Here is a 27,273-nt window from a genome sequence, read left to right as displayed (position 1 = left end):
GCCCCAGTCTAATAACCATCATAAAATTAGACTTTAAATCTGAAGCTCATCTCTAAAGTATAAGCTAACAAGGTATTGTGAATAACAATTTTTTAAAAATCCTAAGCAAATCAAAATTTCATTTTGTAAAAGTCCTTATTAACAAACAATACAGATAATACCAAATCTCACTGTAGAGGGTGTATAGTATAGTGGGGGAAAAAAAAGTATGGGCTTTGAAATCAGATAGCTATGTGTCCTTAAGCAAATTACTTAGCCTCTTTGTATCTTAGTTTCTTCACTGGTAAACTGAAGACAGCATCTCCTACTAAATTCAGTTGATGTTTAAAAAAAAAAAAAAAAAAAACTAAAAAAATTAAACACCTCGATTTTCAAGCACATAACTGACAGTAAACGTCAATTGCTTTTCTATATCTTTCCTCAGCTATAGAGTTATGTTCTCCCTAAATACAAAATGAAGAACAAACAACACAAGTCAAAGTATTTATTTATTATTACATTGACAGGCAACCTGAAACAGCGAATATGGCCCTTTCAAAAGGGCTGCATCATAAAAATAATTCTTAAAGATCATTAGAGGCAATAATATATAGATTCATTTACTGCTGCATCTTTCAATTTTGAACATTTATATTATGAAACTAATTCAAATCCCTCTCCAAATTCTTCAAAAACAGTCATGAGATGTCTATTACATTCTTATTCCGATTATGCAAGTTTCTAACTATATGTCTAAGTTCATACAGCATTCAAATTTAAATACAAAATGATGATAGATCTCAATAATCAAAAAAGAAAAGAAAATTGCATCCACTCATAACATATAATTACAAAGATTTACTTTAAAAATTGCATTATGATAAACACCCTTAGAACATATGCACACGTTACACACATGGAAAGACTTTGCCACTTTTGAGCACTCTTGAAAGTAAAGAATTTGAGGTTCAGCTTTTTTGCTCAAAATAAAATGATGAAAACTATTTGAGATACATTGGTGTAGATGAGCTTTTACACAGTGGTACTTTGAAGTCAGAAAATGCTTTAACAAAGAAAAGCTCTTTATAAAACCCAACATGAAGCCCATGCTTCTAAAATGATCCAGAAAAGTATTAACCTGGACAACCAAATAAAGAAATAATTTGAAAACATGGTTTTACTGCCTTACATGCACCAAAAGGAGGCATATTTCTATAAAAGCTACTAGCCAAATGTTAAAAGGATCTTAGTCTATTATTATCTTTATAAGTGGTTCACAATTTCTACTGGCACTAATACTTTTGGCTGCGTCAGTGATAGTAATGTCTTACATAGTATAGACTTCTCCATCTGTGAAGTACTTTCTCATATATTATACTCATTTAAGCCTTACAATCACACTGAAAAATAGATAAGGCAGACAGTGTACCCTATTTTACACACCAGAGTAATAACTAAGGCCAAATGAACGTTGCCAAAGTCAGACAGAGTGAGGGCTGTAACATAGGTCCTTCTTTTCCAGCAACACTTCCTCTTTAGAAGTATAAATCCCAAAAATTAGTGGTAGCATTAGCGTGACATCAATGCAAAAAAGGTACACAAACACACACACACACACACAAAGGCATTAGTACTCTCAATTTCTTTTACTTCTTGGATCCTAAAGAGATTGAATCTGTAACTTAAAGTATCATTGATCTAACTTAAGAGAGGTTAAAGTCTAGATAAATAAAAAGTTCAGAATCCAGTGAAAGCAAATGGCTACATACCCAAATTTAATCCAAAGCAACAAAGTGAAGTCCAGGGCTTAGAAATTCATGTCATGCCTAGAATTCAGGTTTTACTTTTGACTTGCCTCTATGGCTGACGTAAGTCATGGTGACTAAGTAAAATTCGAAGCACTATCACCTAACCAGGCAATTCTAAGAATCAACTGGGCATGGTCTTAAAATAATCATAAGCCTAAATTAGGTTACAATGAAATAAAAATAATTTTCTAAGAGTTAAATTTTAAAATTGTACCAAATTGGATTGCACCTCATCGGTACTGCTTACTGAATTACAGGAGAATGTCTGCCATACACTTCATACATTAAAACATTTATTAAATGCTAAGGTCTTTTAAAACCTCATGGAAATACAAACATCAGTAAGATTTCACCTTTAAGGAATTTTGCAGTCTAAAAAAGGAGGTAAGATGTATATAGCTAAGAATTATGAAATAATTACCAGAGGATAATTGCCTTAAAGAGATGCACAAGCTAAAAATAGTAAAGATCCCATAAAGAAAAATTCAGCCTCTTGCCCCAGGGACCAGAGAAAGCTTTATGAAAGAGGAAAAAAAATCTGAATTAGTCCTTAAATTACCAGGACAGATGTGAGAGTGGGAAAGGAGCATTAAATGAAGAGCTACTAGCATGGGTAAAAAGACAGAAAATCAAAAGCTTCACTTGCAAGACACTGATAAGGCCTGAGAAGGATGGCAGTTGGAATGGAAAGAAGAACAAGAAAGGAAAATAAACTGATGTTTTCCTTCCCAAACCCCACAGTTAGCTTTTTACAGAATCAGTTCATAGTTTACCCAGAAGATAATGTAAGATTATTGTTCTCTGTGGTTACAAGTATCATTCTTGACAATTACCATCCATATAAATGGGTTCTACTTGACAAAGAGAAATGAGGCCTCAGGTTTCTTCCTCTAAAATACCATCCTAAGTAAATAGATCCACAACATGTCTCTTCTTATAACTTTGATCTTATAATCAACGGAGAAAAGTAAAAATGAAGGGAAATGGAAATTAGGACCTAGCCTAAAAGCACAGAGGAAGAAAGATAACCATGGTACATAAGTGTGTAAATATTTTTAATGCAGTTATCTTCATAATCAGCGGAGGAGAATGTTTATCCAATAAATTAAGAAGAACATTCTAAGAAATTATTCTAATCCTCTGAAAGAGAGGAGAGGGATTAGGCATTTTTTTTTTAAAGCCCTGGACAAAAAAGAGTAAATATTTTATAGTAAGTCATTTAGCCTATTTCATGTATAAAGAAAACTATACGATATACAAAGAGCCAGATTTTAAGGCCCAGATTTTATGGGTGAGATATTTTTTTCTCATTTTTCCTAAAAAATTGCACCAAACTTGATGAGAATTTCAGAATGCTTTCCATCAGACTTTTCAAAGAGTGAAGAGGAGCTGTTAGGTTTTGTTTTTTTTCTCTTTCCTCCATGTTATTTTGTTGCAACCAATTTAAAGGTAAGTACCGTTTTCCTGAAAAATTGATTCAATATGCTTAACATCTACTACCTTCTTAAAAAACAAAAAACAAAAAAAAAATCACAAGTAGAAATATACAAAATACTGTATAACAGTTTTGAAGTTTCAAATTAGTCCTTGACCCTTTCAGAAGACTACATTGTTTTTATAAATGAGATAACACCTCAAGAGATAAAAATTGATTATCCTCTAAGGAAAAGTAGCTGAAGAACAGTAAACGCTGGGAATATTTCTATTTGGGAGTAAGGAGTTCTGATACTATGTACATTGATGTTGATAATGTTTTCATTAGTATTTTCTACAAAGTTTCACTTAACATTGGCAAGACACTGTTGCAAATTTGAAGTAGTTACTCCCTCCTACACCCTGAGTAGAGCATATGCTCTCCACGAAGCAATTTCACTTCTAACCTTCTAACCCCCCAAATCTCAATGGAACAGTCTTTTCTTTAATACATTTGATGTAATTTATTACCACACATGTACAAGTTATATTAACTAATTATTTAAAAATTTGTGTAATTGCAAAGAAGTTAACAGCTACTGAAACAACGCCAGAGCACATCACAAAGAGGAAAGATGATAGACTCATGCAAATTTTTTTGGATGTGAGATAGAGCAAGGTAAACAACTTAGTAAAAAAAATAAACAGTTTTATCTCTGAGTCCAATTTCAAGATTTAGATAATGCCTATAGTCATTTTAAATAAGATAAAGTAGCAGTAAAAATAATTCTTGACTGCAAATTTAATGGAAATTAGGGTGTTTGAGTACAACACAAAGCTGCTTAATTGAACTGAGTGTCTAGCATGCGCCAGGTACTGGGGCCTGATAATAACCGATGGGCTTAACGAATTCAATAATTTCACTTTGTTTTGCCTTTTTCATAATGAAAGCCTAATTCAGGAAAAAAATTTTATTAAAACTTCTCATCTAACTCAGGATTCCTTGAAAACCTAGAAAAAAGCCAGAGTTTCCAAAAAGGCTGGAAAACTGAAGACAACAACCTAGACAAATATATATCCTTCCCAGGAGCAAAACTGTAGGACTCAGAAAAACCACACTAGGTGAACACTAACAGACAGACAAAATAAATAATACATATTATATACAGTGCCTTTAAGATGCTTTGTAAACAGTTATGTTACTAATAATATTATGGAACAAAATTTATTTTCTCCTTTCAGAGTCCACTTGTAAAGATCACGAAGAGATACTCTACTACAATGATTAAAAAGTCCTAGTCCTTGTCTGGCTATGCGTAAGAAGAAAAAATAAAAGACTGACAAAGTAGCTCTGTTTTTGTTGTTTTAAATAATAATGAAACTAGGCTGGGAAGAGTCCACTCCTCCACCTTACTCTGTGTAAAGATACCTTTTCAGTAAAATGACTACAGGCTGCAATTACAAAAGAGTTAAATCCTTGAACTCTAAAATCAGTTGGATGTTCTCATTAAGGGCCCAACAGACAAACCAGGAAAGAGAAACTTAATGTAGATGTTGGCAGATTGAATTTAAATTAAAAATCTCTTTAAAAGAAAAACTTAATGTGTTTAATGCCACACACACCAAAAAAAAAGGTAAAATAATAAGAATCCATATTCTGTGCCCCTACTTCCTTCAAACAACTCTTTGGCTTTCCTGACAAATTAAATTTCCTCATTTACTTTTGTCCTCACAGTCTACAGTCAATGGACTATAACATGTTATTCCTTTTTTGTGTTTTGTTTTATTTTGATTCCAGTACAGTTAACAATGTTAAATTAGTAAGACATTATTCTTAACATATTCCTAATATAAAATGCAAAAACAGTCATGTATCTTGCCCTTACACCATATTTGATCATTAAGAACAGTCATGAAAATAATAGTCCTTTATTTCAAGTATGGTACTGAGCAACTGCTGGTCCCTCTTCCTCCCAAGTTTGTTTCATTTCAAACTGATACAGATCCACCTCCATGTCATTTCTAGACCAGTGCACCCAGTCTAGTTGAGGGTAGGCTTCAAGCACATCAAAAGCTGTAGCTGTCCTCCATGACCTTCACGTTCATCCTAACACTACAAAATTGTGTTTTCAAGCACTATCTTGACTCACTGCCTGGATTCAAAAGCTTCCAATGATTCCCCATTGCATATCAAACACACTAGAAATTCTTAACCTAGCATGATTAAACATTTCAAGCCTGTAAGCAAACCAGAAGGCGGTGAAACACTTTTTTTGGTAACCACTAGGAAAGTCAGCAAGATATTTCTTATGGAGTATATGCAAAATATGGAGGAATTAACAGTTTCCATCTAACAAAAGAGAAATATATAAATGTTCCATCACAGAAGCAGAAAACAGCCTTGCTAAGAATCAGTGATTAAATGTGTCCTATAAGCAGCTAGCTTTCTAAATATTCAGTTTGAATGGTTCTGAAGCTTTTACTGTATTTGTTGGCAAAATAAATGATTAAAATTATTTATTTATTTATTTATTTATTTATTTATTTATTTATTAAGGTATTTAAGAAATAGAACACAAACCTCATGGGTTAACTGAATTTAAAATCAGTGTTTTCATTTCCTATATTATTGAACACATAGCCTTCATTCACTAGTAGTACAGCATGTATTTCTGAAGTAACAAATTTCTTTTCTGTCAAAAAAAAATTTTTCACCAAGTTATCTTACCTTGAAATAAAAAAGAAATGGAAACATATGACATGTGCCAAGAAAATTAATTTACAATATGGGGGATTACTGTTCTTCAAAAAGTTCCTAAAGTTCTCGTTTTATGAATTGACTAGTAACAGACTATGGAATAGCAACTGTAACATTCTTAACTGTAATCACTGAAGAATTCAAGCAATTTACTGACAATTTCTAAAAATCACCATACACATAAATAAATTCTGAGTTAGAATAATACTGAGTGAAAAAGAAAAATAATGGTCAGATGACTTAATATTCTTTTTTTTTTTAAACTATTTTTTTAATTTTATTTATTTATGATAGTTACAGAGAGAGAGAGAGAGAGAGGCAGAGACATAGGCAGAGGGAGAAGCAGGCTCCATGCACCAGGAGCCCGATGTGGGATTCGATCCCGGGTCTCCAGGATCACGCCCTGGGCCAAAGGCAGGCGCCAAACCGCTGCGCCACCCAGGGATCCCCAGATGACTTAATATTCTGACCAATCTCAGACACATTTCCAACCTATCTTTTCATTCTGAAGTTTTCTAAACTGTAGACCATTCAAGAAAGTTGATTATTTAATCGACTCTGCTCAGAACTACATTATAAACAACTCCAAAATTCTGCAGTTATCATATACTTGACTGAGAAAAGTACAGACTTTAAGGCATATAATTAGAAATAAAGACATTTTCGCTTTTGGAAACAGCCCCTTGAATTATAAAATTCACTCTTATAGCAAAGCTTCATTCACTCCTCACCCTATCAAACATTAAATAAGAACTTTCCACTTCTCTTGAGGTTTAACTGATAACAGTACTAAATAGTCACCCCACACCCACACTCTTCCAAAAATATCTGCATTTTCACCTATATGAAGGTCTAAGAGAAAGGGCAAACTTTTTCTGTGAAGAGCCAGACAATAAAATGTTTTAGGCTTTGCAGGCAACATTGTTTCTGTCAACTACTCAACTCAACCTCCAGCATGAAAGCAGCCACAGACAAGAGGTAAAGAATGAACGTAGCTGTATTCCAATAAAACTTTACCTACAATACCGGGAAATAGGTTGATTTTGATCCAAGGGCAATAGTTTGCTCACCCTAATGTGGATGATTAAATTCTGTCTCTGTCAAAGTGGAGAAATTCACATAACTACTCTTGTTGTTTATGTCACTCAGCAGTCCAAACTAGATCAGGAATTTTCAACATTTTTTTAGTTAATCTCCTTTTTCTAATTAAAATTAAGTGTGCAAACCAGGGTAGATTTCCAGGTCTCCTCAAAGGCCTCTAAGAAGTCTCCTGGGGCCCATCTACAGCTCTATGGGACAATGATCAGCTGGTTCCTAAGGTTCCACTCAATACCAAGAACCAATTTGGACAAAGGTTTTCCTCACTGTCACCTTAGGCATAATCAGAGGATGAGAAAACCATTCTATTGGATTAGGGGCCTTCCAGATACTCTAGAAATCACACTATCTCCTTCCATGAAGGAGCAATTATATGTCAAAATTAAAACTAAAGAACTCGTAGGGCAGCTCTGGTGGTGCAGCGGTTTAGCGCCGCCTGTAGCCCAGGGTGTGACCCTGGAGACCTGGGATCGAGTCCCACATCGGGCTCCCTGCATGGAGCCTGCTTCTCCCTCTGCCTGTGTCTCTGCCTGCCTGCGTCTGCGTCTCTCTCTCTCTCTCTCTCTCTCTCTCTCTCTCTCTCTCTCTGTGTCTCTCTCATGAATGAATAAATAAAAATCTTAAAAAAAAAACTCACAGAATGACAATGAAGTGAAAGTTAATATACTCCTCTATGTATTTAATGTATCTCTCACTAAAAATCTATTAAAAAAAACTTACCTACAATAAGTTTTATTACAGCTTACTTTTTCTTAAAGTTTTATAATCAGTAAGTTGAGTAAGATTTCAATGGAGTATATTTAATCTATTCTTGACATCACCCCTTAATATATTTGCCTGTAAAGCATTCTATGATTAAAAAATAGTCTTATCTGCTAAAATAGGTCAAGGCTAGGATCTCTACTTAGTAAGAGCAAATTAGTTTTAGATACTAGAATCAAATTATAACTTAAGTCCGTCATTAATTTAAATTACTGTTCCTGATGACAGTCAAAAATCTCAAAGTAATCAAAATTTGCATAATAGTACAAAAATGTCACAGGAGCCCAGAGAAAGAATTTATACCCTATGTTAAATGCCAGTGAAAACATCATGTCAATGACAGTTTAAAATACTAGCACCAAAGTGATTAAACTCACAGGGAGGCAACTGCTTGACACTCAATAAAAATAACTTTGTTCCACAAAGGTACATGTTTCTATAAAATAGGAAGACTTGGGCAGCCTGGGTGGCTCATTGGTTTAGCGCCACCTTCAGCCCAGGGCGTGATCTTGGAGACCCGGGATGGAGTCCCACATCAGGCTCCCTGCATGGAGCCAGCTTCTCCCTCTGCCTGTGTCTCTGCCTCCTTCTCTCTCTCTCTCTCTCATGAATAAATAAATAAAATCTTTAAAAAAATAAAATAGGAGGACTCATGTGTTACAGAAGTTGAACCAAAAATTACTATTCCTTTTCAGCTTTTATTCAACTTGCTATTAACACAAAAGTATATAATTACTTTTTTCCCTGTATCTCATACTTTCAGGAAAGAAAGATCAAGTCATTAAACATTTATTAGCTCAAATTCTGCAAAGGGTATGCCAAGTCCTGAGCTTTAAAGATGGATAGTTAAGCCCCAGACCAGCAAGATCTCTAGTGAAGTATATGGACACAGTGCAAGCTAATCCATTTTAAATGAAATCAGGGTCCTAACTTAGATTCCAATTTCAGGCATTTATTATACCCTACCTTACCCACCCAAACAAGGAACGTATGAAGACATAAGCTATTTTTAAATGACAAATAGCCAAGACTCTCCAATAACATATCTATCCGTTAGTTTTTGATAGCAGATTGTTTAACTGATCTCACTACACATAAGCACCATTTATCTATATAAACCTTGAATGCTACCATAAAAAGCCCATAAGTAAACACAACAATTGCTCTAAGTCAGGACGTAGTGCATACTTCAAGTTTTAGTATCAAAGCTAGTTTTGTTTAACATTCAATATCAAACCATTTTTCTTAAAGACATAAGCTTATAAGTATGGATTCAACAAAATACAGAAAACCAAACAGCTATCTTTATAAATGTTTTATACCAAATGTATATGTATTTTTATAGTAATGACTCAACTTCTAGGAGGAATGACAATTGCAGCCTTAAAGTCACAGAAAAATAAAGTATTTACTACAGAGAGTAATATAAGAATACACAAATGGGGACACCTGGGTGGCTCAGCTGTTGCGCGTCTGCCTTCAGCTCAGGGCATGATCCTGGAGTCCCAAGATCAAGTCCCACATCAAGCTCCCTTCATGAAGCCTGCTTCTCCCTCTGCCTATGTCTGTCTCCGTCTCTCTCATGAATACATACATAAAAATCTTAAACACACACACACACACACACACACACACACGACAAATGGAGCATATTTAAAAATGAAATTTTTGAAATTTTAAAAATAAATTTGAAGCAAAAGTAACAAATTAAGAAATATAAGCCTATGTTTAACTTTAAACCAATATATAAGTCAAGGGATCCCTGGGTGGCTCAGTGGTTTAGCGCCTGCCTTCGGCCCAGGGCATGATCCTGGAGTCACAGGATCGAGTCCCGCATCGGGCTCCCTGCATGGAGCCTGCTTCTCCCTCTGCCTGTGTCTCTGCCTCTCTCTTTCTCTGTGTCTCTCATGAATAAATAAATAAAATCTAAAAAAAAAAAATATATATATATATATATATATAAATCAATAGTTACCACTTAGAAATGATTATATTTAAAAGTTACATTGATATTCAATAAATATCATAAATAAATTTGTATATATTTATATTTACACATAATGCTCATGCACTGGTATTGTTATGTCTATTTTCAGATAAGAGACTGCAGTTCAGAAAATTAATAACCATACACCTAATAAGCAAACCAAGAAGTTAAATGTATCTGTATGATTCCATAACCATAATTATAATAACATAGCTATATATTCCAGTAAGATTTTCAAAGAGATCTTCCTGAGAATCACTGCCTCAACTTATTACAATTATCTGCTTCCTATGCAAAGCAAGTTGGACAAATACTATCAGCTCATAGTTCATTCATCTTAATCTCTTTCTTTCCTACCTTTCTGTAATATGGCAGTTTATAAACAAAATATTTGAATTTCTAGCCTCCTTTGCTACTAGTAGTCATGTAATAAAGCTCTGGCCAAAGACAAGTACTTGGAAAGGGTTTTCCTTCAAAATAAAAATGAACTCCTACCAAGAAAACATTCTCCCTTCTCCCCTGGTTGGTGGTGCAGCTGTCATCTTGAGACTTTGGAAACTAAAATCACACACTAAGTAGGAGACTAAGCCAGTTTCCTTAAGGACACCTTTGAGCATCTGCACCAATCTTACACTACCTACCCTAGATTTCTTTTTGTGTGAAGAAAATAAGCCCATTACTAAGTCTATGTGTATAGTTTTGGGTAACCCCATAGACTAATGCAATCCTAACACAATTTATTCTATGAATCAAGTGTATGAAATTGACTCATATTATAAATCACTTCGGTGAATTTGCCACAAGGCATACTAATGATGAAAAATTATCTAAGGGAAAGGATCAAGAGAGTAAATGAATACTAATTACTGAAAAAATAATAATAAACATGAAATATTAAATTATTAACTATTTTTCTTAACTACTCATTAAATTACTTATGCCAGAGACTGTTAAAGAACTTTAATACACATGTACACATTTAATCTTCACAACAAGGTAAATATTACCATATACAACCAATGTAAAATTTTTATCAATCCTTAATAAAAGTAACAATAAAACAAAGCTAAATTTACTTATTCTGAGATTTTCTATTTTTATAATACTAAAATGCCCTTTCTTTTACAAAATGGGAATAGTGGAGAATGAGTTTACATTCATTTTAACATATTTAGTTGGCAAAATAAGTAACAAATCAATGTCAGTGCCCCAGTGTTTCATGAAATTTTAATAGTTGATGAAATCCGAAGGCCTGAAACACACTAAAGTTAAGTAACCTGCCCAGGACCACAAAGCAGTGTGTTTGACAACAAAGGCCAAGATCATACATTACGACTAGGTTACATTAAGGAAATCCACTAAATGAATTCAAAACAACTATTCTGTGAACACAATTAAAGATATAAATGTATAACTACAAAGGAAAATAGCCAGCCCAGAATAAAGTGTGAACAAGGACTTCTAAAGTGAAATGACAAAAATTAATAAATAAAGTGAAATGATGTCAGGAAATGACAGATGTTGGCGAGGATGCAGGTATAGAAGAACCTCTTACACTGTTGGTGGGAATGCAAACTGGTGCAGCCACTCTGGAAAACAGCATAGAGGCTCCTCAAAAAGTTGAAAATAGAGCTACCCTACGACCCAGCAATTGCACTACTGGGTATTTATCCCAAAGAAACAAATGTAGTGATCTGAAGGGACACCTGTATCACAATGGTTACAGCAGCAAATGTCCACAATAGCCGAAATGTGTAAAGAACCCAGATGCCATCCACAGATGAATGGATAAAGAAGATGTGGTAGATGTGTACACACACACACACACACACACACACACAAATGGAATACTACTCAGCCATCAAAAACAATGAAATCTTGCCATTTGCACTAATGTGGATAGAACTAGAGAATATTAAGTGAAATAAGTCAATCAGAGAAAGATAATTATCATACAATCTCACTTAGACGTAGAATTTAAGAACAAAACAGAGGATCATAGGGGAAGAGAGGGAAAAATTAAACAAGACAAAATCAGAGAGAGAAATAAACCAAAACAGACTCTTAATCATAGGAAGCAAACTGAGGGTTGCTGGAGAGGATAGGGGTAGGGGATGAGGTAACTGGGTGATGGGCATTAAGGAGGGCACATGATGTAATGAGCACTGGGTATTATATGAGACTGGTGAATCACTGACCTCCACCTCCAAAACCAATGACACATTATATGTTGATTAGTTGAATTTAAATAAAAATAAAATTGATTAATTAAAGTGAAATTACTTTATCATGTTACCTCCCACAGTTTTCTCTGTATAATGTAGATTTAAACCATACTAAAGAAACAGAATCAAGATAGGAATTCCCAGGGATCCCTGGGTGGCGCAGCGGTTTGGCGCCTGCCTTTGGCCCAGGGCACGATCCTGGAGACCCGGGATTGAGTTCCACGTCGGGCTCCCGGTGCATGGAGCCTGCTTCTCCCTCTGCCTGTGTCTCTGCCTCTCTCTCTGTGTGTGACTATCATAAATAAATAAAAAAATTTAAAAAAAAAAAAAGGTTAGGAATTCCCAATCTAGGTTTGGAGATTCATACTGGGAAGAACTTTTGGGTCTCTTCCTATATTTTCTACCTCTAAAAGAGGTTTGTGGTTCCCCCAATAGAAGGAATAGGAACAGGTATGCAGATAAAATGTGCCTCTTGAAGTCTGCTCCTCAATTTCTTCCATTCTACAAAAGTAGGGGGATCAAACCAAAATTTAAATGCAGCCAAACTCTCCCTACCTCAATTCTTGGCATTTTATGCTACTGCATTTCATTATTTTAATCTCTCTCTCTTTTTTTTTTTTAAGATTTTGTTTATTTATTCATGGAGATGGAGAGAGAGAGAGAGAGAGAGAGAGAGAGAGGCAGAGACACAGGCAGAGGGAGAAGCAGGCTTCACGCAAGGAGCCCGACATGGGACTTGATCCCAGGTCTCCAGGATCACACCCTGGCCGAAGGCGGCGCTAAACTGCTGAGCCACCCGGGCTGCCCTAAACTCTCATTTTTTAAACTCCTTTCTAACTATTTCAAAATGTATAAAATCGATCAGTTTCTTAATACTATAATAATATAATTTAGGTAGCCAAATATTTCTAACAACTTGACCACCTATTTCCTAATAAATTCCATGGTGCTTAAAACAGAATTTGTAAGACTGCAAAATGTATGTTAGAGGCGTTAGAAATCAGAAATTTAGTGGCTTGAATAATTCAAATAGTTACTTATACACAGAATAACTGAAAGAATGTTAAAATACATAGGTTTAGTCTACACCTACATATTCTTACATTTTTTATTTTAAGACTTTAGTTATTTCAAAGCCTGGCCAGCTCTTTTCTTTTTTCACTTGTGGCCTCAAATCTAATTTATTATTGAAAACATGAAACAACAAAAATCTCTTAAAATACAGAAACTAAATGGTTTATGTTTTTATAATTGAAAATAGTAAATACTTTCAGACTTGCAGTTTATTTGTAGTTATCTAAATATTAGGTCCCATATTTTTAATGTATACAAATACAGCATGCATTCTCCAGTATTTACGATAGATAGATAGATAGATAGATGAAAGAAAGAAAGAAAGAAAGAAAGAAAGAAAGAAAGAAAGAAAGAAAAAATAGGTAACTATTGGAGGCAAGAGACCATGGAGTTTGGCTTTATGATTGAAATATAAAGGTGTACGTATGAAGGAAAAAAATACTGGTAAGGATATTCTGCTTTACACTGATTTTAAAAGAAATTCCTTCTTTTTTTTTTTTTTTTTTTTTTGGCGGGGGGTGGTTCTAATAAATAAAAAACTCCTAAAAAGTGTACTGACCACACTCAGCTTACATAGTACTATCACATCTATAAAGGTAATAGTGCCTCTGACCAAACTTCAAACTTCCTTATACACACCCTTGCTTTTTCCTTCCATCCACCCCCTCACTCCCATGAAAAGTAATACTTTAAATAATTTTTAAGTTCACAGGAAAGGAAAAGAGGGAGGAGGGAATCTACAACCTTATTTTAAGCTAGACTGACTTCCTTAAGTTACTACCACAATTTCTTTTCTATTGTGCTTAATGTACATGGAATACCTTATTTTCTGCATGTTTTTTCTTATACCAAATACACTAAACTACTAAAATTCAGGATTGTGAAACATTCAAAACTGGTAAAATAAATTGCATCTTGTGAATGTCTACAAGATAGGAATAAAAACGAATAAATAGTCAAAAACTTATTTTAGCTCTTTGTGTTTACTTATCTATTAATTAGTGTATTTTAAATTTCTTCCAACTAATATATTGCTTTGACCATGTCATTAATGGTCCAGTGCATACAAAACATTTAGCAAGAAAAGGACTAGGCTCTTCAGTAAGACCAAATCACTAATCAGGAAAAAGATTATTTTTCAAAATATCTTAATTTGTGGTCCCTTATCAGAGTCACAATAAGACTTCAAAAGCTAGGCCTTTCTTACTTCTAATTTTGAAATAACTTTAATAGTTGAGGTCCTATATACACCCCAAGCTTCCCATAATTTAACAAAATAACCACAGTAAAATTATCTAACTGGTCAAATTTTACCTATTGTCCTAATTATGTTTTTGGGTTTTGTTTTGCTTTTTTTTTTTTTTTTTTTTTTTTTTCTCTGGTCCAGGCTCTAACTCAGAATCTCACATCTCATTTGGTTATCACATGTCCTTAGTCTCAATCTGTAACAATTCTTCAGCATTTTATCCTTTCATAAGCTAGAGAGTTTTTTAAAAAGACTTTATTTAAGAGCACAAGGGGGCAAGGGGCAGAAGGAGAAGCAGACTTACCATTGAGCAGAGAGCCTGATGCAGGGCTCGACCCCAGGACCCTGAGACCATAACCTGAGCCAAAGGCAGACACTTAATCAACTGAGCCACTCAGATACCCCTAAACTGGACACTTTTGAGTACAGTTATTTTGTAGAATGTCCTAAAATTTGAGTTTGTCTAGTATGGTCTGCCATTTAGGTGGAAGTATTTTCAGTAAGAATACTATCACAGATGTGCCCTTCTCAATGCAGCATAATGTTGATGTGTCTTATCACTAGGCGCATCCGGGTGGCTCAGTCTGCCTTCAGTGTCTGCCTTTGGCTCAGGTCATGATCCCGGGGTCCCAGGGTTGAGTCCCACATCGGGCTCCATGCTAAGCGGGGAGTCTACTTCTCCCTCTCTGCCATTCCCCCTGCTTGTGTTCTCTGACTCTCTGTCAAATAAATAAAATCTTAAAAACAAACAAACGACAGGCCCAAAGTGGAGTCACTTGTGCTAAACCCATGTAGTCAAACCAAGGCTTCATAATTAATCTAATGGCAGCTTCATTAGGAATTAGGAAATTCACTTTCTCCAGGAATTTAGTCTTAACTGGTCAACATCAATGAGGTAGTTTGCCACATAGACCTTTCCATCCCCCAAAAGAAAGTTAAAGTAATCTGTTCTTTCATTATCCCTTCTCCCTTCTGCCTTCCATTTTTCTACAGCTTCTGGAAGCTCCTTCCTGTTTGCTAGATGGAATACGGATTCATGAATCATCTAATAAAGCCAATTAGATCCTCAAATTTACTCAATATTGTTATTTGACAGTGGTGTGATAACTGATTTACCTGGTTCATTTGGTATCTACCAGTTTTCCTCAATATAAAAACACACTGATTTCCCCTCTATGATTAATCAACCTTGGGAAGATACTTTGAGACTATGCAAATATTCTGATGATACCTGATATATTTGTGTATATACATATATACAGACACACACATACATATACACACACATATATATACATACATAATTTCTTTTTTTAAGATTTAATTTATTTGAGAGAAAGAAAGTACAGACATGCGAGTGCACATGAGTGGTGGGAGGGGCAGAGGGACAGCATCTTAAGCAGACTCCCTGCTGAGTGTGGAGCCCAAGAGAATTTAAAATGCAAGGTCTAGGGGCACCTGGGTGGCTCAGTGGTTGAGCATCTGCCTTTCAGGTCCTGGGATCGAGTCCCATATCAGGTTCCCCACAGGGAGTGTGCTTCTCCCTCTACCTGTGTCTCTGCCTCTTTCTGTGTGTCTCTCATGAATAAATAAATAAAATATTAAAAATAAAACAAAATGCAAGAAGGTCTAAACTTCCAACATCACAAAACTAACCCCACCATGACCACATTAAAGGTAAATCCTCCCACAGATTGAAAAAGAAAACACCTGAGTACAGTAAGAAATACATAGGGTAAATAGTTCAATAAGCAGTAGTTAATTAGCATGTGAGACCAGAGGTGGGGTTTTTTCTTCCTGAATAGATAAAAATCCTAAACAGTCAAAATAAAGTAGTAATCAGCCTGTTTTTCTCCCTACAAAGGCTGACATTATAACTACTGAACATACTTTAACTATACATTTCAATTTATGAAAGCTACAAAAGAGCAATAATACGTAGTACAGTTTGCTTCTCCCTCCTAACTTACTAGTCTGTCTAAACAAAAATGGTGCAGGGGAATAAAGAACCATTCTCACTCACTATAATCATTACATTGTCCTATCATAAGACAATTGTGAGTCTTTATATAAATAAGTCCATTTTTCCTGCTTAAATTCAGATATTCCTCAACTCTTCCAAAGGACAGAATGCTTGAAAATCACATCGTTACAAAATAAGAAATATTAACATGTTTGGCATAATATGATAAGTCAGATATTTCATATTAGATTCCAAACTGTAGAAGACCACAAAGCTTAAGGAAAAAATAGTATAAGATAAAGGAAAAACTTTAACAAAAAAAAAATTTTTTTCAACAACTTAGAATATTTTCCTACGAACTAGGAAATGTCCATCATAATCTCATGCCATGATGAGGCTGTAACAGGCATAAATATGCAGCTAGTTTGATACAGTGAGTAGCTGATACAAATGTGCACACATTCTGCCAGGCTGCCCAACAAATTCTACTACTGCAACAATTCTAGCCCATGTCCACTGTGTAACTCAGGCTCCCAGCTATCTCAAGCCTTAAGAAAAGACATCAGTCTTTAACAGATTTCTTGGTCTCCTCTTTCCTTCCTTCAAACCACAACCTTCTATACTCCAGTGGAATCACTCCCCATGCCCTGATCATTCCCTTGGTTACAAGTACATGGAACAAAGGTCTACACATACTTTCTTACAATCACATGTGCTACTTCTATGACAGGTCAATCTGGAATATCCTGCATGTTCCCTACTCCACTGGTGGATAATTTCCTAAGACTCAGTACATGCTTGTCTAAGAAGTTCACAGCCTCTTCAGTGTTGGCAGAGGACATCTCATCTAGATAGTCCAAACCTCTTCAACAGCTGCTACAGCACTAATGAATCACATCCTACTTAGAGAATACAATACACTGGTGAGTTAGTTGAGAGATGGAGGTCTTATTTCATCTGTGAATTCCCAAGGCTTGATAGAAAGTATTTCAGTAAACTGTGCTACAATAAAAACTACTAGTAGACACTGCACTAATAGTAACTGTACTTTCAGTCACTTAGTCCACAAACAACCTCAGGAAGCTAGAATCCGTATTTTATGGATAAAACTACCTGGTGCCAAAAATGGGATGAGGAGAGGGAATGGCCCATAAAATTTAGACATCAAAGAACTATCATCACATTTCCCTATGTCTTTAGTCTAGATCAAAGTTATTTCAGGTAATTTTAAGTCTTCTTTTTTTTTAAGATTTTATTTATTTATTCATGGGAGACACACAGAGAGAGAGGCAGAGACACAGGCAGAGGGAGAAGCAGGCTCCATGCAGGGAGCCCGACGTGGGACTCGATCCCCGGTCTCCAGGATCGCGCCCTGGGCCGAAGGCGGTGCTAAACCGCTAAGCCACCCCGGCTGCCCCTAAGTCTTCTTCACTAAAAGAAAAAAAGTTTTCAAATGAGTCAAGAAGAAACACAGTCTGTGTTTTTAAAGGGCTGTTTAAAGCGCTGTTTTATCTTTACCTCAGATAGTTAACTTGTATCTGAAGTCTACCCCACTGTTACTTTAGGTGACTTGAATTTCAAGTATCAGCAAAGGCAGACCTACTGTTATCATTTAACTCCCCCCAAAACCCACTTGAGATAAAGCGGTTTTCAGACTGACAGTAAAATTAAAAAACAAAAAAACAAAAACAGTGAGTTTTCTTATGAATCAAGGAATCTTTGACCTGGAAAATTAACTTCCCAAAGACGGTGGTATATCCTCCCTTTCTTATGAGAGTGGTCAAAGGTTGTAAGTTTATTTTGTTATTTCACAACCTTTCTTGAAAGGAAAAAAAAAAATGAAACAAGTTGGCAAGTCCCCTTCCTTTTCCTAGTCTTATTTTGTTACTATTTTTTTGTAACTGTTCTGTTAAAGAACAGGACCTCGGAAGAACTGCATTAAACCAGTCCACATACAGCACTGCAGTTGGGAGAGATTCATTTTCAGCCTTAGCCAAGATATGCAAAGCTAATTATAGAACTGCTAATTACTAATTGTTTAAAAGGTTAAGGCAACTAAGCTTCTATCATTATTGCAAAAAAAAAAAAAATGTCAATTTTTACCATGAATTTAAGTACTCGTTCAATGTCACATGCCAATACAGTTTGAAATTAGTATTTCAGTTATAAATATGTATATACTTTAACCTATAAATTCAAAGATCATTGTTATGAAGGGTAAATAAATGCTTGTGGCCAAACAGGAATTACTTAGTAAAATACAGTTCGCAAAACCGCACAAAGATCGTTTAGCTGTGTTTTTTTTTTTCAACAAAAACTACTTCAAAACCAAATATTTACTACTAGAGCCCTAAAATTTGCTAAAACATAATCAAAGTTTAAGTTGTCAAATTAAAATATGAAACTGTTGGTAAACAATGATAAAAAGAAATTCAAATGGAAAACATACCTGTATTGAACATAATTCTTTCACTAGATTTAAAAGTTAATTATTTACCAGAGATACTGTTTTGTGCAGATTCTCATAATTTAAAGTTCTCTGGACAAAAGGTATTTTTTCAGCCCTCTCACTATGACTAAGTGACTTTGCAAAGAATGAAGTCTTACACTGCTGTGAGACCTCAGCTGACAAATTCATGAGTTAACAACTAAATCAAAAGGTTCAGGAGCCAAAGAAATTTTCAACAGTGAAGGACAAAGTAATATTATTAATGAGGAAGAAATGAGATGGAGCTGTTTTACACACACCATTAAAAAAAAAACAAAAACTGTTACAGCTACTAGCTAAAAACATATCAAATTAGATCTTGAAAGAAAACAATTCAGCAATAGACGATTCACCTGAAAAACTAAAATCATGCACTTAAACACTCTACAGAAGCAGCTACAAAGGGTCTGAACTCAACCAGTTAATAAAATGGTTTAGAAAAAGCATTTTATTGTTTAAAGCCTTGGGGGATAAAGCTGTTTGTAATTTATTTACATCTTTTACTTTACTAAATTGCTTCGGTGACCAAGCTTTTCATTTAAATGATTAAAGCATAAACCCAAATAGTTTAATAAAGCAATTACTTAACAGTCCTGTTGTTCAATATAGGCGCTCTGAAAAATATCAATACAACGTTTAGTGTTCATTATTTTCAAGGGGTTTGTTATTTAGAATACAGTAGCCCCATTGACTAAAACTTAGCCAGGTTTCCAAACACGTAATACGGGTCACATATTGAATCAAAGATTTTTTTCATTCTCTCAGAATATCAGGTGAAAGAGTGACAGGGTCTTAAATCTAAGTATGCATGACTTGGCTAAGAATTCAGGAAACTTTATTTCTCCTTACCATTCTGCCTGTCTAATGTGGCTAAATAAAATAGGTTCCCATTTCCCAGGTGTGTTTGGAAGCTCCCTAATTTGCAGTCTCTGTGTTTACACTGGGGCTCTCCCCACCCCTAAATTCTCTTCTAGCTAACTTCTTAGGTTACACTAGTAACATCTCTATTAACTTCTAGGCAACTGATTGACCTAAATACGAAACTATGTCTTATCAGGGTTTGAAAGACAAACTGGGATGGTGGGGATTTTTTTAAAAACCTGGATTTTTAAAAAAAAATGTATTTCCTCTATTCTTTTAAAGCATCTTCCTTTTGCCTATAAGGAGAATCATATGAAGTCCTTTATCGAGTCTATCCCGTAAAACAGAAGGAAGCATGACAGCAAAACTTTCCTAATTTATATCCTTCTGTTTGTGACATCAAGTTTAATACATTTACTTTCCTCATATTACAAAATTTTTCTAGCATTAATGAGAAAAGATGGGAGAGAAAAATTTCCAGCACTCAAAATACAGTGAGTGTTTACATTACCAAAGCACTCAATATAAAAAGCACCTCTACACACACACACACACACACACACACACACAATTTAATACATTTCAAACTTTTAGAAGATTGTTTTTAACCAGCCAGGTAAGGATGGGAAAACATTCACATTTCAAGGTACTTTCTCTTTAAGATAACAATAAGCAACCGTGGAGTTTGCATTAGTAATAACCAAATGAATATCAAAGTTAACGCAGCTGGCACTTAACAATGTTCAAAATGTTTGGTAGCTTTCTCCAGGTTTACTTTTTCTATAAAGGTTTGGTGGGGGTGGGGGGGGGGGGGAATGTGCTGCTTTCCGATTATCAATAAAGCTTTCATGTTGTGGCGTTAATAGTAACCGGCCCACTTCTGAATCAGGCCAAGTTCTATGCTAGGTCAGTTTTTATTCTACACAACTGGCAGGAGAAGAGGAAAGTTTAACAGTTCATTTATTTGGAACAATCCACATGCTTTCACAGTGGAGGTTTTGTCTCTTCCAGTCTTGTTTGGTGACCACCACCTCCAACTGATAGTAGGTTTCAAGTCATTGCTGTTCTAACTAATGAACCGAAGGCACCGCTCACACCGTCTCTAATTTCCACTAACGGCCTATGACATCATTTTCTGACCCGCCTTGCTAGGTTCTAATATTCTCCACTTGCCTTGCTAGGTTCTAATATTCTCAGCCTATGTGATTTCATTTGGCGCTACAGACACTGAAAGGAACTGAAATATCTCACTGAAATCTGCTTTTCTGTCACACTACCACTGAAAACGTGCATTTTCACATGCAGAAGACTGATTCAACTGACAATTTTTAAACAAACAGTAGAGGAAGAAGGCCCATGGGAGGCAGTGCAATGCCCAGGACCAAGACCAAAGCAAGAAGACACTGCTTGGTTTTGATAAAATAGTCCTTTAGAATTGGCATTTTCTGAAGTATAGTGAAATGAATATTCTTATAATATTATCGAACATCTTCCACTCTTTTGGTAAATATGGTGCAACCTACGATCCCCCAGATGTGATGGCTCCACCAGGAAAAATGAAAACTCATTAACGGTACCAGGTGCCATTCTTGGGCCTTGTCCAAAGGCAGCCAGTGAAAGATTCTATTTTATTCTGTTCTCCCCACATTAAATAATAATAACAATCAACATCAGAGAAGGAGAGCATTTGGGTTTGAACAGATGGCATCCAACACCTAACAAGTGAAGCAACTCCTTCCAGCATTAGATCCTAAATGTCTGATGGTCCCACGGATCAGGAGGGCTTATTGGTCTTAAGAGGGTTGGCAGCAGGATCCCCTGCAGTCACCATCCCAATGCTTGGGAATATGTGTCATTAACCAGTCTGCAACTAAAAACAAATCAAACCACCACATTTTTATAAAATTTCACCCTCTCTAGTCCAAATCCAACATCATCAGCAATCGCTCCGCTTAAAGAGGACAAATAAACCTGAAGGTAAACGGCCCTATAAAGGTCCGCAGACTTCTCTAATGTTGACAAGCTCCTGCAACACCCAGGGGATCCGCAGGGCGCCCTTTCAGGGGTGCCCTTGACCGGGCGGCTCCGCGCTGACGCCTGCCTTGGATTTAAACTCCAAGCACCAGCCTAGCTGACCAACTTTCCTTCCCCCGACTGGCAAGCGGCGTCCCTTTCACACAAGCGGGACACCAAGTAGACACATCCCAACCTTCTACTGCGGTCAGCGGGGATTTGCCCTTCGCAGAGCCCTGCGGGTTTCCTTCCTACAGGCCCGCACACACCCAAGAACCCGAGGGGCAAGGGGGCCTCACGCCCGGGAGGGGAGGGGGGAGGAGGGAGGAGGGAGGGGAGGGAGGAGAGAGAGGAGAGAGAGGAGAGGGAGGGCAGGGCCTGCAGCCCGCGGCAGGAGCGGGGCGCTAGGGGCCGGCGACGCCCCCACCTCGCCAGACTCCGAAGCCCCGGGCCGCGCCCGCGAGGACGCGAAGCTCCTTGGCAAAGTCCGTCCCCGGGACGCGGGGGGTGGGGGGGTCAGTCCCCGGGACACGGGGGGGAGGGGGGGTCAGTCCCCGGGACACGGGGGGGGGAGGGGGTCAGTCCCCGGGACACCGGGTGGGGGGAGACGAGGTCATTCCCCGGGACCCGGGGGCGGGGGGGGGGGGAGACGAGGTCAGTTCCCGGGACACGGGGGGGGGGGGGAAGAGGGGTCAGTCCCTGGGACACGCGTGGGGGGGCCAGTCCCCGGGACACGGAGGGGGGAGGGGGTCAGTCCGCGGGACACGGGGGGAGGGGGGTGAGTCCCCGGGACACGCGTGGGGGGCGGGGGCCAGTCCCCGGGACACGGGGGGGCGGGGGCCAGTCCCCGGGACACGGGGGGGAGGGGGCCAGTCCCCGGGACGGGGGGGGGGCAGTCCCCGGGACACGGGGGGTAGGGGGGGGTCAGTCCCCGGGACACGCGTGGGGGGGAGGGGGGTCAGTCCGCGGGACACGGAGGGGAGGAGACGGGGCCAGTCCCCGGGACACGGGGGGGGGGGGGGGAGGGGGTCAGTCCCCAGGACACGGGGTGGGGGGAGACGAGGTCAGTTCCCGGGACACGGGGTGGGGGGAAGAGGGGTCAGTCCCCGGGACACGGGGGGGGGGGGGAGACGAGGTCAGTCTCCGGGACACGGGGGGTGGGGGGGGTGGGGGGGGTGGGAGGGGTGGGGGGGGTGGGAGGGGTGGGGGGGTCAGTCCCCGGGACACGGGGTGGGGGGAGACGAGGTCAGTCCCCGGGACACGGGGTGGGGGGAGACGAGGTCAGTTCCCGGGACACGCGTGGGGGGAGGGGGCCAGTCCCGGGGGGGGCAGCGGCGGGGAGGGCCGGGGGCGGGGTCGGAGGCGGGGGCGGGGGCGGGGGCGCGGGCCGGGCCTCACCTGCGGGGTCCTGTCGGCGGGGTTCTTCATCACCGCCTGGCGGAAGCTGTTATCCACGTAGGACGCCATGTCCCCCGTGGGCCGGGCCGGGCCGGGCCGGGGCCGCTCCGCACGCCCGTCCGCCTCCCGGCCCCCGCCCTGCGCGCTCCGCCCGAGGCCCGGCGGCCAAACCGCGGCGGCGGCGGGGCCTCGGGGGGGCGAGGGGGTCCCCGCGGGCGCTCGGCGCCGGGAGCTGCGCCGCCTCCGCCTCCGCCTCCGCCTCCGCCTCCTCCTCCGCGCGGCGGGCGAGGGCTTCCCGGCGCGCCGCTCCCTCGGGGCCTGGCTCCCGGGCCCGCGGGCCGCAGTCGGGTCGGCGAGGCGCGGGCGGCGGGTCCGCGGGAGAGGCTGCGGCGCTCGGGCCGGTGGCCGCTGGGGCTCGCTCGCCGCGGGGGTCCCGCCGGGGTCTCCGGGTCCCCGCGCCGCGGGGTCAGTCAGGTCCGGCGCCCGCCGCCGCTCCTAGTCTCCGGCTACGGGGCTCGGCCGCGCCTCCCGACTGCTGCTGCATCCCCCCGGGCCGCCCCTGCCGCTCGCGCCGCCGCCGGGGGCTCGGCCGCCCGCCCCCATCCGCGCGCCCGAGCGGAGCGGCCCGAGCACCGCCCGCGCTGAGCCCCGGCCCGGGGGCTCCCGGCAACTTTGCTCCCGGCCTGCGGGGGGGGCGGTCGGACTCCGGGCGGCGGGCGGCCGAGGGCCGAGGGCGGAGAGCCGAGAGCCGCGCACGGCCGCCTCGCACACGGCGACTGGGAAGCGGCGACTCCCCCTCCGCTTCCTCCGCCTCTTCCTCCTCCTGCGCCTTCTCCGGCCGCCCGAGCCGCTCCTCAGGGAGGAAGCGGCCTCCGGGGCTTGTTGCTTTGTGCTGCAACCATGGTGAGGCGTGAGTGGCAGGGCGGGGGCCAGTGGGGCGGCGCCACGTCACGGGGGGCGGGGCGTCCCGGCGCTCGGCCCCGCCCCCCGCCGCCCGCGCCCGCCGCCCGCGCCCGCCGCCCGCCGGCCGCGCCCTCCCCCGCGAGCCGCACCTCGCGTCGCCGCCAGGTGAGCCGGACGCCCGGGCCGCGAGGGGTCGCCGCGCCGCCCCCGCCCCCGCCCCCGCCCCGCCCCCGGACCCCGCCCGGCCCGGCGGCCGCTCCCTCCCCGGAGGTGAGGGGAGGGAGGTGACCCGGGGGCACCGGCCCGGCTGCGGGCTGATCCCGGGGGTCGGCGCTCCGGCCTCGGTGTGCAGCTCGCGGCCGGGAAAGCTGCCCGCTCCGGCCTCCCGTGCCCACCGCCCCCCTGGGACACCTCAGTGACCGCAGACTAAGGGCGTGGAAAAGTGCCAGCTTCCCCACGAGCCCCAGCGCCGCCCGCCGGGCCTGGCCGGACTCCGAGGCCCTCAGTCTGAGCCCCCGAGGCCCGGCCTGCGGCAGGATCAGAGGCGCTGCCGGCCGGGGCTGCATCCGGGCAGAGCGCCCCTCCTTGTGCAGACCCCAGATGTCCACGCCACCCGCCACCCGCCACCCGCCACCCGCCACCCGCTCGGGGCAGAGACACCCTCCCCTCCTGCTGCTTCGGGTCCCCTCCGCCTCCCTTCCCGTGCCAGGTCCAGGTGTGAAGGTCGGCCAAGCCCGGGGACAGCTCGGCTGCTCTGGTCCTAGGGTTTTATTTTTATCTGCCTCGTCTCCCTCCTGCCCCCCCCCCCCTCCCAATAAGTTCATGTTTTGATGTCTATGTGGAAGCTATACTTAGAGGAGGGTTGTTACACTGATGGCCTACTCTATTGAACTGTTCTTCAAATTTTCCAACATACTTTTTTAACATCTAGTTTATTTTAGACACTTAGGATGCATTGCTTGTGAGCAAACATTTTGGGATCCTTAAGTCACCTTTGCGTCAATAAACAGATTGTGTGGCTTCCTAGAAAACTGACTGCCCAACCTGTGAAACTGGACCTCTAGACCCTTCTGTATTACTTTTACTGAAACTGCTTCCCCACATTTTTTTTCACTGCTTCGTTGAGCCCCAGCATCAAATCCTCTGTGAGGCAGACCACCACACTGAAAGCAAAGGGACGTGAATAAATACAGCTCTGTAAAGAGAGAAGAAGAAGAAAAGAAGAAGGAAGAGGAGGAGGAGGAGAAGGAGAAGAAAATCAAATCCAGCGAAGTGAAAAAATATACCTGACATCTCCATCTGGTGTCTAATAGATATCTCAGAAATAACGTTTGCAAACCAGAGTCTTGATATCCTACCCAAAAAGTGCCCCACCCACAGCCTTCCTCATTCCAGTTAATGCTGTCGACACCATTGCCATTGCTCAGTTGAAAAACTTTGGAGTCTTTCTTGAGTCCTTCCTTTCCGTTACACCCCACAAGTGTCACTAATCTGTCAGCTGAACCTTCAAAGCACCATATCTGGAATCTACCCTCTATCTACTACCCCTACTGCCATGGCCTTTGTCCAAGCCAGCATCACCCTTTGCCTGCACTTTGCAATTACCCCCTACCTGGTCTCCCTCTTTTTGTCCTTGCCTCCAGCAGTCTACTTTGAATACAGCAGCCAGAGTGAGTCTTTTCACTTTAGCTCAAATTACTCATCAGCTAAGAAAAACAAAAAAAAAAAAATTCATTAGCTCATCTCATGTGAGGTAAAAACCAAAGTCCTTACCATAGTCTAAATGACCTATGGACCTTGTTCCCTCCACTGCTTATCTCTCTGACGTCATCTCCTGCTCCTCTACCCCCACCTTATTTTCCTAGCCACACTGGAGATGGAGATGCTGTTTCTGAACGCATGAAGATGCTACATAATGAACAAGTTCCAGTCTCATGGCCTTCTCACCACCTGAATTACCTCCCTGCTCCCCCAGGCCCCCAAAAAACAAAAACAAAACCTCTCCTCCTTCATATCTTTATTCAAATGTCATTTTCCCTATAACTTCATATGCCCTGTTCTCTTCCTTGCTTTCTTTACCATCTATTTTATTTTATTCCTCATCCTGTTTACAGATGAGGAAACTGAGACTAAAATAGGTGACCTGACTTGCCCTAGTTTCAGGCCTGCCTTTAACTTCGGAAGGGTCTGGGGTTAGCTAATGATGGACATCCATATACCTATTAAAAAATACTGACAACTATACACTAACTGGAACATAGTGCTGCAGGGATTAGTGGTTTCTGGCCTGAAACTCACACTCCATTTTCTTCCCATCCCATACCACAAAGAGGCTCATGCACATGAGGACACCCTGGCCTGCACATCCAAACTGCATCATACTCCTTGCAGAAGGCACCTCTCAGCCATTCTTCTAGCCCTGCCCCAGCTTTGGAGGATCAGGCCAGAAAGCCGCAGAGCAGTAAGTTCCAGGTTCTGGGTGCTCAAAGAGTATGGAACCCCTTGTCCCATGACGAAGTGTGAAGCTAGTGCAGGGTCCTTCGGAGCATGGGCAGTAGGCAGGAAGCCCCATCACCTGGATCTCACAGCCATAAAGTTGTGAATTCCAGCTATAAAACCAGCTCTTTTTTTTTTTTTTTTTTTTTTTTCTGAGTGCTGCACTGTGATACTGAACTGTACCAGTGACCTCGGGTAAGGTATAGTAGTAGGTCTTCTCCACCGCCAGAATGACTCACTGTCAACTTCTACACTATCATTTAACTTCAATTACAGCTAATGTTCCCACTATTTAAAATCTACTTCTCTATGTATGTCAATAATGCTTATCACCATTCGGCATCTAGGACATCTGATACTTGGCATGCATTGCTCTTTCAGTATCATTTGAGCACCAACAGCAGGTTAGGTATAACATGGATGACAGAACTGGACACAAATCTGCCTATTTGCCAGATAGTCTAAACTGTGTCAACCAACCATAATCAAAGTAAGCCATCTATTATGCTGCATCATAAAGGCGAGTATAAAAATGAGGCTTTCTTTGTTCTGTCTCCACAATATCATATTATCCAGAAATCATTAGAGGATAAACAGAGACAGAGCACTAAGTTTTAAATCAGAAATGCATTTTGAGTTCTGGCCTTAATATCATTTTACTTGTAACCTAAAAATCTCTTTCTTTCCAACTGTAAAATCTAGTACATCCCTACCTATATTAACATATCATGTAGGTTAGGTATTTTTTTTTTTTGAAGGTTAGGTATTTTAGAGTCATTTTAAAGTGAATTAAAATAATTT

The 27,273-nt window shown here is 40.8% G+C and overlaps 1 protein-coding gene and 1 long non-coding RNA gene across 8 annotated transcripts in view; one reads left to right on the top strand and one right to left on the bottom strand.

The window, feature by feature from the left end:
• RAPGEF2 (Rap guanine nucleotide exchange factor 2) overlaps positions 1-23,307 on the bottom strand; it is a 241,852-nt gene extending 218,545 nt beyond the window's left edge. For all 7 annotated transcript variants that reach the window (XM_025439185.3, XM_025439188.3, XM_025439190.3 and 4 more), the window contains exon 1: positions 23,074-23,307. In XM_025439185.3, the coding sequence (XP_025294970.1) occupies positions 23,074-23,142 (69 nt within the window). In that variant the 5' untranslated portion in view covers positions 23,143-23,307. The remainder of the gene's footprint in view (positions 1-23,073) is intronic.
• Positions 23,308-24,080: 773 nt separating this feature from the next.
• On the top strand, positions 24,081-25,304 carry LOC118350773 (uncharacterized). The gene is made up of 2 exons (XR_004805246.1): positions 24,081-24,141; positions 24,918-25,304. It is a non-coding gene; the product is annotated as an uncharacterized LOC118350773 (long non-coding RNA).
• Positions 25,305-27,273: the final 1,969 nt, after the last annotated feature.

The sequence above is a fragment of the Canis lupus genome, chromosome 15 (genome assembly GCF_003254725.2).
Source record: "Canis lupus dingo isolate Sandy chromosome 15, ASM325472v2, whole genome shotgun sequence".
Lineage (NCBI taxonomy): Eukaryota > Metazoa > Chordata > Mammalia > Carnivora > Canidae > Canis > Canis lupus.
The sequence above is the reverse complement of the archived record's forward strand: the minus strand, read 5'-3'. Positions and strand labels throughout refer to the sequence as shown.